General features: G+C 52.8%; 1 protein-coding gene across 4 annotated transcripts in view; it reads left to right on the forward strand.

The window, feature by feature from the left end:
- Positions 1 to 19,452, forward strand: part of PFKP (phosphofructokinase, platelet) — a 71,891-nt gene that overhangs the window by 22,901 nt on the left and 29,538 nt on the right. For all 4 annotated transcript variants that reach the window (XM_003827769.5, XM_055092356.1, XM_055092357.1 and 1 more), the window contains exons 3-8: positions 8,933 to 9,010; positions 11,053 to 11,242; positions 13,157 to 13,322; positions 14,493 to 14,537; positions 14,771 to 14,879; positions 18,498 to 18,593. In XM_003827769.5, coding sequence (XP_003827817.1) covers positions 8,933 to 9,010; positions 11,053 to 11,242; positions 13,157 to 13,322; positions 14,493 to 14,537; positions 14,771 to 14,879; positions 18,498 to 18,593 — 684 coding nt within the window. The remainder of the gene's footprint in view (positions 1 to 8,932; positions 9,011 to 11,052; positions 11,243 to 13,156; positions 13,323 to 14,492; positions 14,538 to 14,770; positions 14,880 to 18,497; positions 18,594 to 19,452) is intronic.

Below are 19,452 nucleotides of genomic sequence, written 5' to 3' on the forward strand. Positions count from 1 at the left end.
TTTCGTTTCTGTGTGCTCATCTGTGCAGTAGAAATGGTGTTTGCCCTCCTGTCTCCCTGGTAGAAAGGACTTGGAAAAGTCTTGAGACTAACGGGGCAGAGGAGCTGTTTGACTGCTTTTCAGGGATGAGACGCGCGTGCCTTTGACTCCATGGGTGTGTGGCCAGGTAGGGAAACGGGGTCTGCACCTGAACACATCTATTCATAGATGGCTCTGCACTGAAGAGGCCCAGCCCCCTCCCCGGCCTGGTCTCTGCGTCATACCCACAGGCTGGGCTTCTCTCTGAGTGTCAGGGCTATGGCATCTGGGGTGGGCAATTCTTGGTGGGGGATCCTTTGAATCTCAGGATGCTGAGCAGCACCCCTGTGTCCACCTACCCCATAGTCATGACAGTCAAAGATGTCCTTACAGTATCTCCAACATCGGCGAATGTCCTATGGGGGAAAAATCACTCTTTTGGGGGACCACTGTTCTAGACTTATTTGGGCTCAAATTGAGGGGATATTATGTTTTATTTTTTTAAGTATGACTCAGTAATTTATCCAACAGATTTTTTCACCTATACTCTAGTTTCTAACCTAGAGCTCTCTAGGTTACCAACAGACCAGGACAGTTAAACAGGTTACTATTAATTAAAGGGGTTTGTTTTTTCCTTTAGTAGTGCATGTGTGAAGAAAGTATTAACCTGGGAACAGTGGCGTTTCTGCTGAAAGCCTGGCCTTCATCGACGGAGCTCTGCTGTCTGGCCGCTGCTTGCGCTCCTATAAACCTGGGCCAAGCCTACGTGTGAAGCATGCCAAGCCTTGGGCTGCATTCCAGGGAGACTCAGGGAGGGTTTGCCAGTTAACCCATTCCTTTCCACCTGGTGAACCAATTGTTGCTTCTTTCTTTTTTCTCTTAAGCTAAGGTTTTTCTTTAGAAGCCTACAAATGGCTTTAGCTTCTTGGAGATGATGATACTAAGTATATCAGATGCTTTGACCCAAAGGCCGTGCCCAGGGTAAACTACCCTGGCTCTGGTGGGTCCAAACCAAGCTGGGGCAAGTCAGTTGGTTAATCCAGGGCTGCCACTGTGGCTGCAGAAAACAGTCGGCTCCTTGCATTTGGTTTCATTCATGAATTTCATATCCTGTTGTTGAATATTCTTCTGCAGATTTCAGAAATTGTTCATATTATTATAGCTCTTCAAATATGACTCACTTAAGATTCTTGCCGAGCACCGTGGCTCATACTTGTAGTCCCAGTACTTTGGGAGGCTGAGGCAGATGGATCGTTTGAGGTCAGGAGTTAAAGACCAGCCTGGCCAACATGACGAAACTCCGTCTCTACTAAAAACACAACAGGTAGCTGGGCGTGGTGTAATCCTTGGAAGGCTGAGGCTTGAACTCAGGAGGTGGAGGTTGCAGTGAACCTAGATTGCGCCACTGCATTCCAGCCTGGGTGACAGAGCGAGACTGTGTCAAAAAAGAGAAAGAAAAAAGTCTTTTATCTTAATTTTTTGTTTGTTTTAAAGTTTGGTTCTGCTCTGGACAGCTGTTTGTAAACAATATCAGAGCTGTCTTTGTCATAGTCCACACCCTAAAGAAAGGCTAGGAATAATTCTGATCATTTTATCACTAGTTTTTTCCATGATTAAAAACAACACAGTCAAAAGGTGTCAGATAAGTGATGCCCTTTTATGTTGAAAGGATAAGGGGTGTTGGAACAGCATCAGCATCCAGCCTCTGGTCTTCCCAGATGTGCTGCCATGGAGCCTGTGCCACCTGACCCCCGCCACCGGCCCCCAAGCTTAGCTCAGGTGCCCGAGGGTCTCCATCTCCCCATGGCCCCCGGTCAGCAGCCCTGTTCCTGCACCCAGACTGGCCAACCCTTCTGAGCTTGAAATATCAGCATGTGATCTTAGCTTCCCTTGTTTCAGCCCTGAGCATTACAGCTTGACTTACTATACCAATAAACAAACCATTAACTTATCAATGAATTGATTGGCATCATGCTTACCTTCCTTAGTTGGTCTCATGGAGGTAGAGAGGAGGATGATAGATAGCAGAGGCTGGGAAGGGGGTGTGGACAGGAGGGGATGCAGAGAGGTGGATGGGTGCAAACATATGCTTAGATAGAAGGAGTAGGTTCCAGTGTTGATAGCGGAGTAGGCTGGCTGTGTCAGCAACAGCGTATTGTATTAATGTATTTCAGAGCAGCTGGGGGAGAAGACTGGAAATGTTCTGAATGGGTTGAAGTTTAAAAATACCCAGGGTGACGGACACCCCAGTACCCTAATTTGGTCATTACAGGTTCTGTGCATGCAACAGATACTCACATGTACCCCACAAATATGTAAAATTATACGTGTCAATAAAATTGAAAAAATGTGGGGAAAAAACCTTTCCCTTCCTGATAGAAACCCTTCATTCTTCATTTGCCATAGGAAATATTTCTTTTGGGATAAAATGAAGCTCCTGCTTTTACAATTTTTAAAGTGAGAAATCTCACACTTGTGACCCAAAATAAACACCTTTTCCCCAGAAGTGCTGGTGCTCCCCTGTCTGAGGAAGGGGGTGTGGGGGACCTCTCCTAATCTGGAGGATGCCTGAGCTCCTGGGATGTGTAGATGGGGGTGGCCACGGAAGCCTGAGCTCCTGGGATGTGTGGATGGGGGTAGGGGGGTGGCCACGGAAGCCTGAGCTCCCGCTCCTGGGATGTGTGGAAGGCGCTGGCCGTGGAAACTAGTTGGCAAGACAAAGAGCAGGTGACAGCGTTGGCCCTGACTTCTGGGACTGTGTCTGATTTTTTTTTTTTTTAAATCTCTGTCTCACCCCTCCCATCCCTGACTGTCACCCCCACCTTCCCCCAACAGTGTTGAAAGACCAAGCAAGGTTGTCCACATCCCGTTCAGTCGCATCTCTTTGATGTTTTAAACATAACTATTTCTGCCCGTTAACTTCCTTGAAGTGAAAACTACTTAACCACTCCATTTCTGTCTAAAAATAAGTGACGCTTGAGCACAGCACTGTGCAGTTTCTTACGTGTAGCTGTTCCCGACCTGACTCTACAGGGTCTTTACCAGAGCCCATGCCTTCCACTAACACGCGTGCGTGCTCACCGAGCTGGCTGACTCCTAGAAGAGCAGTTGAGGTGGCCTGGTTCTGCTCTGCACTCCCTGCCTATCGTTGGAACATTATCCAACAAAATTGACCCATCCAGGGTGACGATAACCACAGGAACAAGCATTATCTTTTTTTTTTTTTTTTTTTTTTTTGAGACAGAGTCTTGCTCTGTCACCCAGGTTGGAGTGCAGTGGCGCAATCTCAGCTCACTGCAAGCTCCGCCTCCCAGGTTCACGCTATTCTCCCGCCTCAGCCTCCCAAGCAGCTGGGACTACAGGCGCCCGCCACCACACCCGGCTACTTTTTTGTATTTTTAGTAGAGGTGGGGTTTCACCGTGTTAGCCAGGATGGTCTCCATCTCCTGACCTTGTGATCTGCCTGCCTTGGCCTCCCAAAGTGCTGGGATTACCGGCGTGAGCCACCGCGTCCATCCTAGCATTATCTTTTATTACATGTTTATATGCTAGCCAGGTCCCATGCTGAATTCTTCATGTATGATCTGCCTTCATCCCACCACCATTTACACCATTGCCTGTGGCTTCAGACAATCTAGTTTCAGTCAACATTTCAAACTGCAGAAGAGCACCATCTCCCTTCACCACCACCTCCCCACCACTGTGGTCAGCTGAATGAGCCTCAAGGGGGGGTTTTGCTGTAAGGTCACTGCCAGGCCAGTGCTTGGGACCCTCTCTCTACAAGGGAGGAAGGGCGACCGGCCTCGCTCCTGCTGGGGCTGTTGGTTGTACAACTTACCTGGAATTGTGCACTCTTAGCTTTGGCTTAAAGAAATCTATGATGCCAGAAGGCTAAATACATCATGCTGTTGCATTATTGGTCTTCCAAAGAAGCAAGTGCAGGACCACAGGATGGTGTGTCATTTTCTAACCTATTTTAGAATTTTACAGTTGACTGAGTCTCCCAAGAAGAAATCCTGAGGCTGCTCTATAGAAATTTTCTATCAAGTAATGAAATCAGTGAGGGTGCTTTGCTGGGGTGATTGGTAGGGTCTCTGGACAAGAGCGTTCCTTCAGAGTGTTGGTGGGGAGGTGAGCAGGGCTTGGGATGTGTGTTGGCACGGGGCTGTTTAATCTCAGGCTCTGCCTCTGAATTTCCTAGAGACAGGATAAAGCCACGATTCCTGGCCTTTGAAAACCATTGACGTAGTGAAATTCCTGCCGCCTCTCTTTCTCGCACACCTAGTTTGGAACGCTGGTGTTTCCCGAGTCTAAGCCTAGAGAGCCGTTCAGAGCTGACCTCTCTGCATGCTTGCTCTGAATTCTAAAAGTGAAATGCTTTAATTTATTAAGGAATGTTGTAGCTTTAGGTTCTGTGGGGGAGGGAAAAGGATTAAACTAGGGAAAGCTTGATTCTGTAGGAAACAAAAAAAATAGTATTTACTCAGAAGCAGCAAAGCCCCTACATCTCTGAATGCAGTAACTACGTCTGCAGGAAGCTGGTGATAACACTATCTGGAAGGCACTTTTAAAGTCTGTTATCTCTAGGAGCTTGTTTTATTCTGGTAGTTGGAATGTTCACCATTTGGAGTTAGTTGAGTGAAGAATTCAGGAAATCAGATTGGAAAAAAGCATTATCCAGTTGAGAAGACACATGGACCCATGCAACAAGCATTCTGAAAGAAAAAGCCTACTGCTGCAACAAAACGGTATAATTTCCCTTTGTCTGTAACTTTAAAAAAAAAAACTTACATATGAGATGTCCGAGAAAGCCGCGCATAGGTGAACTACGCGCATAGGTGAACTAGCTTACTCCATTTATGATGGATTCGGCGATTGCCTAAAAATTCTAGTCAAAACCACCTCTACATATAGAATGATCTCCTACATGGTTAGAAGGCTGTGGTTATTTTGACACAGCTCAAAACAATTTCGAATAAGTTGAAATGACTTCAGAGCCTGTGGCGTGTTCTTAGATGTGATCGAATGACTCAACGTAAACAATTCTGTCCGACGATGGGTCCGACACAGCCAACGAGGAGATCTAAGGTTCATCATGTGAGTCAGAGTCAACAAGACAGAGAATGTTACTTTGGCCAAAAAACTGAGATAAGGTTAAAGGTTTTATGCTCTGTTTTTCCTATGTGAGTCATAAAACTGGCTTGGAAGGCAAATTCCAAAAGGGTGTTTTAGGAAACGTCTGGGCTTTGGCTGTAGTAAGATAAATATTCAGCCTTCTAAGAAGACTTCAAAAGAGAAAACTCATCTGAATTTCTACGTTGTAGTACGTTTGGGCAAAATGAGTCTTCCTAATTTAGTGATATCTTCCTTGTTGGTGAAAGACGGCTTAGAACTGTGGTTGGTAGTTGCTTTTCACATGTTCCATGGGCGTCGTGACTTTGCAAATTAAAGAATGAGTCATTTCCTAGCAACTTAGCTCACGTATGCACTAGACAGGGAGCATTGGAGGTGGCACTCAGAAAGCCCTCCCTTTCTATTTTTTAATGGCTTTCTTTGCCACATGCATCTATGCAACACAAAACAATGAAATTACTTTCAGAGAACATTTTACTTTTCAAAATGTTGTGGTTTGCAGAGCAGTTTTCTTACTACTCTAGAAGCAAGAGGATTCGTTAACATGTTTGATTAAATCCGTATTTAAATTCTGTGAACTCATGCAGGGAAAGGAAATTGTATGGTTCCCACTGTGGCATATTAACTAGTAAAATGCTGGGTGGCGGTTGACTTGGAAGCAGCGTCCGGGATAGCGCGTGCTCCAGGAATACTCTGAAAGCTGATGCCATTAGGGGTGCATGGTTGACTCCTGGGCCTGAGACGGCCTCATGATGCTGCAGCAGCCTTGGCATCCTCTTCAGCAGGGCGGCGGCCGGGACTGGCGCCTTCCCCCCGGTCTCTTTATTTACCAAAAAACTGCATGCACAGAAATGACCGCAGCAGCTCTGGGTGTGGGAATTTAGGAACTGTCTGTTTCAGTTTTGCCGGAGCCCCAGGTTTACGGCCGCTCTACATCCCAGTCCTCTCAGGGAGGTCCCGGTTTCTGCTGCAGTTCAGGCCCCATCATGGGTCATCGTTTCTCTCCTCCTGAGATGTGGGCTTGGAGGATGGGAGGTCATGCCTCTAAGAAGGGTCCGTTTCATGGTGGTGCAGGCTCCGACTCTTTGGCCCAGGCTACATGCCTGCTTCCTTGTTTCCTTGCCCCCCGAGCTTCATGGAAGTCAATCTGGAAAGTCAGGATCACTGCAGATGGCAGTTTGTTCAGTGTTGCTCCCAGACCTGAAGAATGGAGCGCTCTGTTGTGTGTGCAGAATGAAGCATAATTCTTAGCAGAAACCTGGGAGGCCGGGCGCGGCGGCTCATGCCTGTAATCCCAGCACTTTGGGAGGTCGAGGCGGGCGGATCACGAGGTCAGGAGATTGAGACCATCCTGGCTAACATGGTGAAACCCCGTCTCTACTAAAAATACAAAAAATTAGCCGGGCGTGGTGGCAGTCGCCTGTAGTCCCAGCTACTCGGGAGGCTGAGGTGGGAGAATGGCGTGAACCCGGGAGGTGGAGCTTGCAGTGAGCCGAGATCACGCCACTGCACTCCAGCCTGGGTGACACAGCGAGACTCCATCTCAAAAAAAAAAAAAAAAAAAAAAAAAAAAACCTGGGAGTTTGGGGTGGTGGAGATCACTAAAAATGCAACCCCAAGGCTAGGTTATCTCTTTATTTACGTATCCACCCACTCGCCTACCTACCTACTGTACTTACAATATTCTGAGGATTATGGCCTCCAAGAGTCATTCATGGCTTTGCACGTGGCCATCTGTTACTAGTGAGTCCTTGTGTGGACAGAGCATCCGCAGCAGGACAGAACATAAACGGTGCCTCCCAGGGTGCCCTGTGCAGAGGCGAGGTCTGCATCCGACCTCACACTTGCTCACCGTCGCCCTCCGGGGGACGGCTACACTGGGCTCATCTGCACTGCAAGGGAAATCTGTTTTCAGAGCAAGGGGAGACAATAATAATAATAATAATCCCTAGAGTGAGACTGGGCTGTGTTTAGAAGATGTTCCGCTGTTTTGCCATGGAGGTAGGGGGCCTGGTGATGGGCAGTCCCTGTACCAGCCTGTGAGCCAGTGCCTGGGTGCCTGGTGGGTCTCGGGAGGTGCAGACGGGGCTGCCAGCGCTGAAATGAACCAGCTCTGTTTTGGGTTCTGTTGCATTCCAGACTGTTTTCTCCTTTCTTGTTTATTACATGTATGACACTAAATTATAAACACACATGTGGCCAGGCATGGTGGCTCATGCCTGTAATCCCAGCACTTTGGGAGGCCCAGGCAGGCAGATCACTTGAGGTCAGGAGTTGGAAACCAGCCTGGCCAACATGGTGAAACCCTGTCTCTACTTTAAAACAAAAACAAAAACAAAATTAGCCAGATGTGGTAGTGTGTTCCTGTAATCCCAAGTACTCCGGAGGCTGAGGCAGGAGAATTGCTTGAGCCCGGGAGATGTAAGTTGCAGTGAGCCGAGATCGTGCCACTGCACTCCAGCCTGGGCAACAGAGCAAGACTCTGTCTCAAAATAAAATAAAATAAAATAAAATAAACACACATGTATATATAATATTTCTGGTGGAAATTTATATTTATAAATATAAGTATACAAATTGGCCAGCTATCAAGGTGCCTGCACTATTGATTAATTTATATATAGAACTCCATAATCTATGAGTCATTTCAATTTTAAAAACCTTTCTTCCTTTTTTTCTGTCCTCCGGACCCTCACTAAGGTGGGCTTATGGATCCAACAATAATCTGTCATGAACTTTTCTAAATCCTTAATGTTATTCCTTCTTAAGATTAAATGCTGTGGAAAGTGAGTTACGTAGATGAAGTTACCCGTGGGCATTGCTGCATTTCCTGATCTTGTATATTCCGTGGAGAAAAAGATGGGGATGCATTTAGCATTGAAAGGTAATTGTCGGCCAGGAGCAGTGGCTCATGCCTGTAATTCCAGCACTTTGGGAGGCTGAGGCAGGCGGATCACGAGGTCAGGAGTTCGAGACCAGCATGGCCAACAAGGTGAAGCCCCGTCTCTACTAAAAGCTACAAAAATTAGCCAGGTGCAGTGGCAGGCACCTGTAATCCCAGCTGCTCAGGAGGCTGAGGCAGGAGAATCACTTCAACCCGGGAGGCAGGTTGCAGTGAGCCGAGATCCCGCCACTGCACTCCAGCCTGGGTGACAGAGTGAGACTCCGTCTCAAAAAAAAAAAAAAAAAAAAAAAAAGGTAATTGTCCTTGGGCTTCTTCTATCAATGTGTCCTCACATATTGATATCTGATTCCCTAATGCAGCACCGTGTCATTAATGGAGGGTAAGGCAGACAATTATTATTCAGCTGTGCTGTTTAATAATATTTAACATATATCCTAAGTGGCGCAGGTCGCCTTGGCAGGCGGAGCCCCTGAAAAAATGCTCCCGTGTATGTCCCGTGCTCGACAATGCTGTGTGCCTGTGAGTTTGTGCTGAAGTATGACAAACACATTGGGTGAACGTGACCCCTTTCAACTTCTAGGGAAACGCGACCCTTTCAGCCTCTCGGGAAATGCTGGGCCATAGGAGAATGGCTTGATTCCTCATTGCACTGTGAGGCTGAGTCTAGGCAGACGTTCCCATTACTAGGGACTCAAGGTGAGGACTTTCCCACAATTCACTGCTTTTATCCAGTGCTGGAACTGCCCTGTCTTCTGACCAGTGGATGCTGAGGAACTGACATTCACTGTCATTTTTCCCGTTTTATATAATTTAAGGATCACTTCCCATTTAGTGAAGTTTATCTCATTTTTAAAAGATTCTCCCTTTCTCCCCTAGGGCTACCAGGGCATGGTGGACGGAGGCTCAAACATCGCAGAGGCCGACTGGGAGAGTGTCTCCAGCATCCTGCAAGTGGTAGGTACTGGGCTGCGTCCACAGGGTTCTCTGAGTTAGAGACTCTTTTATGTCTAGCAAATTCCCAGAACACTTGAGCTCAGATCAGTTGAGAAATAGAGATTATGTGGACAGAACAGACTTTGTGAGCAGCTCTTTACTTGTGGTTTGATTTTTAGAAATGCATGTGTTAATCTGTGACTCACTTTGAGTACTTGTTAATAGAAATAATCCAACTCGGTGCCTCCCCGCTGAAGACGCTCATGGGGCCCACACCTTCGTGCTGGTCCAGGCTCTCTCTGCATTGGGCGCCTCCTGAGCTCTGACACATCAGAAGAGAGGTGGAGGGAATTTTGACAACCACGGAAGTTAGGTGGAGCAATGTTTGCAAAACATCAGGAGAGTGTGGGCTGAATTCATACAGGGGAGCGTTTCCATTCTGCGGTCGTGATTGACGGAGGAAGATAAGATGTGAACGGAGAGTTGAAGTGTGTATGTGTATCAGTGAGTCTGTGTTTCTGTGTGTGGTATATGTGGTGTGTGAATCTCAGTGTGTGTGTAACTGTGAGTTTGGTGTGTGTCTGTATGTAGGTGTGTGTCTGTATGTAGGTGTGTGTATGTAGGTGTGTGTCTGTATGTAGGTGTGTGAGTCTGAGTGTGTATGTGTGGTGTGCCCGTGTGTATGTGTTAACTGAATTTCTGGCTAGTGAATGTGTATCTATGTGTGGGGTGTGTGTGTATATGTGGTGTCCTTGTATGTGTAGGTGTGTGGTGTGTGTGTGTGTGTGAGTGTGAAAGAGACTGAGTGAGAGAATGGGAATGGCACCCACTCCTCTGCAGCCCAGTTATCCTGGTTTTGTTCCTGAGTTGCAGCCACCTCATCTCTTTGGTTGGAGTTTCTGGGTTGCTGGCTCTAGCTCCCATTGTGCTGGCTCTCGTGCTGCCCCCCAGGTTTTTGTCCAGGCAGAGTCCAGAGAGCACCTCTGCCCTGCTCTGCGCCCCCACCCTCACCTGCCTTGGGGGTTGGGTTGTAAGTGGTCCCGGTCACACTTGGTGCCAGTGACGTAGGATCGTGTGGAGTGAATTTCAGTTTTTGTAACCTTTTCATAATGTTTTGATAAATTAAATGGTGGTAGGTTTCATGTAAAAATAGGAGCTTTTCTGGGATTTGGAATATTAGTCTCTGTATGTGAAAATGAGCTGTGTGCGTGCAGCATTGGTGTATCGAAACACGCACTCACATCACTGCAGGGGTCTCCTGCAGACCGAAGTCAGGGAGAGCTTTGCCTCCAGTGCAGAGAAAACCCCTGCTGTGCTTATGAGCACCTTGCTTGACAAAGTCAGCACACGCTTAGGGATCCCGTACGGATGGAGTTTGTTGGTGCATTCATGGTTTTATTTAAAGAAATCCTGCATTTGTGGATCCCACCAACAATTCTTAGTTTTTGGAAAACCAAGTGTGACGAATCATGATCTATGTCCCCTGGAAGTTTGGATGAAAGAATTTAAGATCCTGAAGATGTAGCTCTTTAAAAGGGGCAGCGGGTATGTGGTGCAAAAAAAAAAAAAAAAAAAAAAAAAAATCCCCCTGGCCCCAGGTTCCTGCTGGTTTTACTTGCAGGTGCTGTAAGGGGTGACTGGAGGGAGAAGCCTGGCTGCTGGTCACACCGCTTCCCTTGTCCTGGCCGGCATGCTCTGGTGGTCAGTGGGCTTGTCTTTGGTTCCACGTGCACCTGGTTGAGCTCGTTGGCCGGTGCTGAGGCGGCTGCTGTGACACCGCAGGCTGGTTCCTGCTCCGTGTATTTAAGTGATGGCTGCCGTGTGTCTGGCTCTGCAGCCTCCCTGGCTCCTCTTGGGTGTCATGCGCCTGTCTTTGTCCATGGAATGCTGGTCTGGGACTAAAAACAGGAAAATCACAGTCTTTCATAGCTAGTTACTAACTCACAAGATGAAAATGAGAAAAAGGTAAATTCCAGCACCCCATGTTTATAGTCGGCCTGTGTGTGCCATCCACCTGGCTCTCTCTCAGACTGAGGAGATAAATTAGCTGGTGTCTTTCCCAGGGCGGGACGATCATTGGCAGTGCGCGGTGCCAGGCCTTCCGCACGCGGGAAGGCCGCCTGAAGGCTGCTTGCAACCTGCTGCAGCGTGGCATCACCAACCTGTGTGTGATCGGCGGGGACGGGAGCCTCACCGGGGCCAACCTCTTCCGGAAGGAGTGGAGTGGGCTGCTGGAGGAGCTGGCCAGGAACGGTGAGTGGACACCTGCTCCTCTGTCCTGCGGGTTTTCGCCCTGTTTCAGAGCTTTGGAACTGACACGTTTCCCTCTTCACTGTGGCAGAAGCACCTCTTCTCACAGATCTTATAGGTCACCATCTCAGGACTTTTTAGGATCTCAAAAAACAACAGCAATGATTGTAAGAATGCTAGTAATTTAACCTTACCATGTGCCAGGCACCCTTCGACCTTTTACACAGATAGTTTTATGGAATCCTCATGACAGCCATCTAAGCCAGGTTTTAGATCATCCCATTTACAGATGAGGAATCAAACGGCCACTCAGCCGTGGGGCGAGCCGGGTCCCCAGCAGCCTGGGACACTAGCATCCACCTTTCAGCCCTCACACTGTATCCTTCCAGCTTGCTGGGGTCCTTTAAAACTGAAGTTGCCACAGGACTTTAATTTATTTAGACGATAAATCTCTGCCAATACATCATCCGGTACCAACTTTGGCACTACTTAGGAAAGTGTTTCTGAGAGCCCTGTGTGTATGTGGTTTATTTTTGTTTTGTTTGATTGTTTGATTTTGTTTGTTTTGAGACAGTCTCTCTCCATTGCCCAGGCTGGAGTGCAGTGGCACGATCTTGGCTCACTGCAACATCTGCCTCCTGGGTTCAAGCAATTCTCCTGCCTCAGCCTCCCAAGTAGCTGGGATTACAGGCATGCGCCACCACACCCAGCTTTTTAAAAATTTTTTTATTTAGTTTTTATTTTTAGTAGAGATAGGGTTTCGCCATGTTGGCCAGGCTGGTCTCGAACTCCTGACCTCAGGTCATCCACCTGCTTCGGCCTCCCAAAGTGTAGTTTTTCTCCCTTGAAGCGGTTGTTATGTAATTTCAGTGCAATATTAAATATGACCAGGGAAGCATATTGTTTAACAGCAACTCGATGAGAGGCGGCATTGAGGCAAAGCAGCTGTCCCCAGGTTTGTGAACATCCTCGTAGGGGATGGAGAAGGCTGCCCGTTGGAAGCAGCCAGGCCTCACGGTTCCCGCTTGTCCACCTCATCCTGTCTGGCACAGCACAGTGAGTGCCCAGACCGGGACAGTGGCCACAAGTCCGGGCCCAAGCTTGCCCCTGGCCCTTCAGTGGTTCCGATTCCCTTTATGCAGAACTGCCCAGCCCAGGTCTGTCCTGAGTGCGAGGTAGATGCTCACCCATGATCCAGCTTCCCACAGATGCATGAGAAATCAGTGTGAAGATGGCCTAGTGTCTTAGATTCTTAATTCCGTAATTGTAACGTATCCTTGTTCAAAGCCGTGTCATTCTCTGAAGCTGTTGCCAGGAAGTACTGTGATGTTTGTTTACTGATTGCAAATGTGGATCCTTTTTTTTATTTTTCTAATCCACTGCTCTTGTCTAAGTGCCAGGTGACAGCGCCCATTGTGTGTAACTGCTGCCAGCTTTGTCTGGCTTCTCTTTCCTTAACTATGCAGAATCCGGTTGCCTTGAGTTCTGAGAAAATAAAGAATCGGCCAGGGCAGTGGCTCACACCTATAATCCCAGCACTTTGGAAGGCCAAGGCAGAAGGGCCACTTGAGCCCAGGAATTTAAGACCAGCCTGGGCAACACAGAGTATGGCTCTACAAAAAAAATTAAGAAATCAGCCAGGCATAGTTCTAGTTTCTCAGGAGACTGAGGCAGAAGGATCACCTGAGCCCAGGAGTTCAAGGCTGCAGTGGGCTATGATGGTGCCACTGCACTCCAGCCTGGTCAACAGAGTGAGACCCTATCTCAAAAAAATGATAATAAAGAAATGATACCAATAACAAGAGTTTAGAGTGGTTGATTTCTCTACCCACGGCCATTCTGCCTCACCCCTAGTGGGGCACCCCCCGAACGCGCCATGGTTACGGCGATGAGACGTGCTGTTTGCTCCCCGCGCAGGCCAGATCGATAAGGAGGCCGTGCAGAAGTATGCCTACCTCAACGTGGTGGGCATGGTGGGCTCCATCGACAATGACTTCTGTGGCACCGACATGACCATCGGTACGGACTCCGCCCTGCACAGGATCATCGAGGTCGTCGACGCCATCATGACCACGGCCCAGAGGTAAAGCGCTCAGAGGAACCGGCGGGAGGCCAGTGGGGCCCGATGTGTGCCCAGCTCAGACGTTACCACGGGCTCTAGAACATTCTGCAGATTGGGTGTCCTGGTGCTGGTCTTGTAACTTGACTTTTAGGAGCTATTGCTAGAACATTGTTCTCTGGTCTACTTTTCATTTTTAATTTTAAAACATTCCTTGTTTTTAACCTGATGATAGAAAACAGTTTATTAGAATTTGGAAGGAAGAAACAAAGTAATTATCCTCTAAATGTCCTACCCAAACATCTCCGGAAGGAGCGGCAAGCAGGAAACTGTCGTGTGGATTTTCCACACCACTCATTAGAAACACAGCCAGCAATGTCCTGCCCTGTGTAACCTACGGAGTCACGAAGTGTCGTGGGGGCCCCAGCGTTTGATCCGAGGTGCTCTAAGCTCAGCAGGTTGTCACTAATGACTGTGGGGCGCACCGTACAATTTCTGAAGCAATTTGCATGAAAACCATGTGAAATGGTAAATAGAATAAGTGTCTCCCCTTTAAGGACGAGGTGCTCGAGACTGGGAGAGTGCCCGAATCCAGTCCCCAGCATGGCGCCTCCCAGTCCTCTGTGTGCGTGTCCTGTTCCCAGTGATGCCTCACTGGACATTCTCAGTGCGTGGGCGTGAACCCCACAGTTGGTGGAAAATCACCGAGTTGGAAGGCTGCTCAGAGCAGTTGGATTTTTCCATTCCCTGGGAAGACCCACAGTCTCTGGGCATTAAGCACTTAGTGAGTCTGGCACTCACTTGTTTCCGTGGGAGAGATCCAGCCGTGGCTGTCGACAGCAGCTGCTGACTGTGCCCAATAGAGAAGGTATCTGGGAAAGAGCCCAGCACGGGGCCTGGGAGTGTGAGTGTGTCCTGGCACAGGCAGGCAGAAGGTGTCCAACGTGCAACTGGAGAGCGCAGAGGTGGCTCAAGTCCCCTTCCTCGCAGGAGTCTGGAAGGCTACTGTATAGCGTTTGCCTTAGTAGAAAATGGACCATTTTTGAAGCCTAGGTCCCTGCAGGCCTCCTGGCTAACTCGGCTGTCAAAGCCCCTTTTCTCTGCTTTCTGAGCTGTTTCCAGGACTGAGTGGGTGCTCCCTCTGTTTCTCTGCTTTCTGAGCTGTGTCCGGGGCTCCCTCTGTTTCTCTTCCAGCCACCAGAGGACCTTTGTTCTGGAGGTGATGGGACGACACTGTGGGTACGTACCTGCGGTGGGTCCGGTGGACGCGGTTCAGGTGGGGGACCCTTAGCATCATCTCCCTGAGGCTGCGCCCCACATCCTGAATGCTCCCGTGGAAAGTCCTGAAGGGGCCGGCATCCCGCTTCATACCTGGCGTTAGCTCTGCACGTCTGTCGCTGAGCGGGGTGCCTGGGCTGCCCTCGTGGGAAGGATCCTTCTGGGGTGTTGATGCTGTTGCCTTGTCCACATAGGTACCTGGCCCTGGTGAGTGCCTTGGCCTGCGGTGCAGACTGGGTGTTCCTTCCAGAATCTCCACCAGAGGAAGGCTGGGAGGAGCAGATGTGTGTCAAACTCTCGGAGGTAATGCGGGTCCCGTGGCCGTTGATAGCGGGCGATGCTGGCTGCATTGCTTTAATCAGGAATCCCAAGTGGGACGGCATTTTAAGCAAGTGAAAAAATTTCTCTGTCTCCAGTTTGTCACACTTTGTATTTCACTCTATGGACTGTGAGCGTGGGGCATGTTTTCCTCTATGAAAGCTGAGACTCAAGGCAGAAGAGGTTTCATTTAAGACCTGAGGCTGAGACAGAGTGAGCCTGGTTAGAATGCCCCATGCGTGCCTAACTCTGGTAGGCGGACTTCAGGCACTGTTGGCTCCAGGCTCCACACAGCCACCCCTACCATTTTCTATGGGTGGGTCTTTAATTTGGGGCTTAATAGAAAGCGAGTCCATTGAGGATGAGTTAATCCACATCATGGAGTGGTCGCTATGTTCCTTTCATGACCTCTTTAGGCTCACGTGACTGCCGTGAGCATAGGAAGGACGACGGGGACAGCAGCCACGGTGGCCCAGCAGTGTGAGGCCTTTCGGGTGCAGCTGCAGCTGCCAGAAACCCACTGTCTGGGCCCTGTGTCCGCTCACGCCGTGTTTTCTCTCCCGACTCTCTGCTGCTGGAGCCTGGAACCTCATCCCAGTGGCCAGGATTCGGGGCCTCCCCTGGGAGGGGCCGGGGAGGAGTGGTTCACAGGGAGATGGCAGGAAACTCTGGAGGGAGGCAGAAAGCATGGCGTGCACGGGGCGCCTGTGGGGCGTCCACCTGTGTGTCCTTCCCCATGGGAACCCCTGTCAATCACACCAGCACCCTCCACCTGGGGCTGACTGGGGGCCACATTTCTATCTGTGGTGGTGATGTGAGCTCCCAGTCCCAAAGAGCTCTCTTCCAGTGAGCCACAGCCGCCCTGCTCCTTCACCCCTGCCCCTCTCCTCGCCCCTGCCACTGCCCCTTCACCCCTGCCCCTCTCCTAACCCCTGCCCCTGCCCCTTTACCCCTGCCCCTTTACCCCTGCCCCTTTACCCCTGCCCCTTTACCCCTGCCCCTTTACCCCTGCCCCTGCCCCTTTACCCCTGCCCCTGCCCCTTTACCCCTGCCCCTTTACCCCTGCCCCTTTACCCCTGCCCCTTTACCCCTGCCCCTTTACCCCTGCCCCTTTACCCCTGCCCCTTCACCCCTGCCCCTGCCCCTTCACCCCTGCCCCTGTCCTCGCCCCTGCCCCTGTCCTCGCCCCTGCCCCTGTCCTCGCCCCTGCCCCTGTCCTCGCCCCTGCCCCTCTCCTCGCCCCTGCCCCTGTCCTCGCCCCTGCCCCTCTCCTCGCCCCTGCCCCTCTCCTCGCCCCTGCCCCTCTCCTCGCCCCTGCCCCTCTCCTCGCCCCTGCCCCTCTCCTCGCCCCTGCCCCTTCACCCCTGCCCCTTCACCCCTGCCCCTTCACCCCTGCCCCTTCACCCCTGCCCCTTCACCCCTGCCCCTGCCCCTTCACCCCTGCCCCTGCCCCTTCACCCCTGCCCCTGCCCCTTCACCCCTGCCCCTTCACCCCTGCCCCTTCACCCCTGCCCCTGCCCCTTCACCCCTGCCCCTTCACCCCTGCCCCTGCCCCTTCGCCCCTGCCCCTGCCCCTTCGCCCCTGCCCCTGCCCCTTCACCCCTGCCCCTGCCCCTTCGCCCCTGCCCCTTCGCCCCTGCCCCTTCACCCCTGCCCCTTCACCCCTGCCCCTGCCCCTTCACCCCTGCCCCTTCACCCCTGCCCCTGCCCCTTCACCCCTGCCCCTTCACCCCTGCCCCTTCACCCCTGCCCCTGCCCCTTCACCCCTGCCCCTTCACCCCTGCCCCTGCCCCTTCACCCCTGCCCCTGCCCCTTCACCCCTGCCCCTGCCCCTTCACCCCTGCCCCTGCCCCTTCACCCCTGCCCCTCTCCTCGCCCCTTCACCCCTGCCCCTCTCCTCGCCCCTTCACCCCTGCCCCTCGCCTCGCCCCTGCCCCTCGCCTCGCCCCTGCCCCTCGCCTCGCCCCTGCCCCTCGCCTCGCCCCTGCCCCTCGCCTCGCCCCTGCCCCTCGCCTCGCCCCTGCCCCTCGCCTCGCCCCTGCCCCTCGCCTCGCCCCTGCCCCTCGCCTCGCCCCTGCCCCTCGCCTCGCCCCTGCCCCTCGCCTCGCCCCTGCCCCTCGCCTCGCCCCTGCCCCTCGCCTCGCCCCTGCCCCTCGCCTCGCCCCTGCCCCTCGCCTCGCCCCTGCCCCTCGCCTCGCCCCTGCCCCTCGCCTCGCCCCTGCCCCTCGCCTCGCCCCTGCCCCTCGCCTCGGCCCTGCCCCTCGCCTCGGCCCTGCCCCTCGCCTCGCCCCTGCCCCTCGCCTCGCCCCTGCCCCTCGCCTCGCCCCTGCCCCTCGCCTCGCCCCTGCCCCTCGCCTCGCCCCTGCCCCTCGCCTCGCCCCTGCCCCTCGCCTCGCCCCTGCCCCTCGCCTCGCCCCTGCCCCTCGCCTCGCCCCTGCCCCTCGCCTCGCCCCTGCCCCTCGCCTCGCCCCTGCCCCTCGCCTCGCCCCTGCCCCTCGCCTCGCCCCTGCCCCTCGCCTCGCCCCTGCCCCTCGCCTCGCCCCTGCCCCTCGCCTCGCCCCTGCCCCTCGCCCCTGCCCCTCGCCCCTGCCCCTCGCCTCGCCCCTGCCCCTGCCCCTCGCCCCTGCCCCTCGCCCCTGCCCCTCTCCTCGCCCCTGCCCCTCTCCTCGCCCCTGCCCCTCTCCTCGCCCCTGCCCCTCTCCTCGCCCCTGCCCCTGCCCCTCTCCTCGCCCCTGCCCCTCTCCTCGCCCCTGCCCCTCTCCTCGCCCCTGCCCCTCTCCTCGCCCCTGCCCCTCTCCTCGCCCCTGCCCCTCTCCTCGCCCCTGCCCCTCTCCTCGCCCCTGCCCCTGCCCCTCTCCTCGCCCCTGCCCCTCTCCTCGCCCCTGCCCCTCTCCTCGCCCCTGCCCCTGCCCCTCTCCTCACCCCTGCCCCTCTCCTCGCCCCTGCCCCTGCCCCTCTCCTCGCCCCTGCCCCTCTCCTCGCCCCTGCCCCTCTCCTCGCCCCTGCCCCTCTCCTCGCCCCTGCCCCTCTCCTCGCCCCTGCCCCTCTCCTCGCCCCTGCCCCTCTCCTCGCCCCTGCCCCTCTCCTCGACCCTGCCCCTCTCCTCGCCCCTGCCCCTCTCCTCGCCCCTGCCCCTTCACCCCTGCCCCTCTCCTCGCCCCTGCCCCTTCACCCCGCCCCTCTCCTCGCCCCTGCCCTGCCCCTTCACCCCTGCCCCTCTCCTCGCCCCTGCCCCTCTCCTCGCCCCTGCCCCTCTCCTCGCCCCTGCCCCTCTCCTCGCCCCTGCCCCTTCGCCCCTGCCCCTCTCCTCTCCCCTGCACTGCCCCTTCACCCCTGCCCCTCTCCTCACCCTGCCCCTGCCCCTTCACCCCTGCCCCTCTCCTCGCCCCTGCCCCTCCTCTCACCCCTGTCCCTCCCTGCTGTCACCCAGCACACCTTTCACCACCTTCTGATGTCATTGGGAAGCAGCTCTTAGGAAGTTAGGCAAAGATTCCTGCCCAGAAAGAGGCCAGTTCAGTTTGAGACAGACTTCTGTGGTTTTGTTGCATTTGTTGCTAAGAACAGGATTAGGAATTTGAGAGCTTTAATTTTCTGTCTCCACAGAACCGTGCCCGGAAAAAAAGGCTGAATATTATTATTGTGGCTGAAGGAGCAATTGATACCCAAAATAAACCCATCACCTCTGAGAAAATCAAAGAGGTGAGTGCGTGTAGCTGCTCACTTTCTCTCGGTTTCTGCCTGGAAGCAGGGGAGGCTAGCGTCATGGGCAGGCTTGGTTTAGAACATTGAATTATTAACTTTTTATCCTTGATATTTAAAACATTTTCATAATGACTCAGAAGTTGGATGGCAGGGGAAACACGCAGCTCCCGCTCCTGGGAGCCCATTCCGCTTACGTCCCCTCTTGCCGAGCCCGTAGAGGTTCCGGGACTCCCCAGCAGACAGAGGGGGTCAGCTCGAGTGGCCACGCGTGTTCTTTGGATTAGAATATTCCGGCTCTTAAACATGAGCTGCTCTGAGAATGAGGACTGACCACTTGGCAGCCGACCCGGGCTTCTGTTTGCCACAGTGGGAAAAGGCGGCATCTTGCTATTCCCTGTGCCCTCCCATAACCCAGAGCATCAGCTGAGCACATTCTTACTCACAAAGCTGCTGTGTCCTCGTGGCCCTGCCTGGGAACAGGCTTTGGCAGGCTTCGTGCCCTGGGACTTGCTCAGGCCAGTGCCTGCCTGTCTGGAGAGGACTCTGATACCATGGGCTGCGCCCCTGCTGTAGACGGGGCTGCAGGCTGCTGGGGCTGGGGATGGGCTGTGGCTCCAGCAGCCACGGGGCAGAAGACGTCCCCACCTGGCTTTGCAAGTCGGCTTCTTTATTGTGCTTTGTTATGGTCAGTTAAGGAGCAAAGCATATCTCTGGATATGAAAACAGTGATGGACACCTGGGAAAGACATCTGCCAATATTTATAAGTGGTCATCCATAAAGTCCAGGCAAAGATTTTATTTCCCACTTAACTGTAATTAAATTATAGGACAATGGACCGAGAAGGAATCAAGGAAT

Source organism: Pan paniscus, chromosome 8 (assembly GCF_029289425.2).
Source record: "Pan paniscus chromosome 8, NHGRI_mPanPan1-v2.0_pri, whole genome shotgun sequence".
Lineage (NCBI taxonomy): Eukaryota > Metazoa > Chordata > Mammalia > Primates > Hominidae > Pan > Pan paniscus.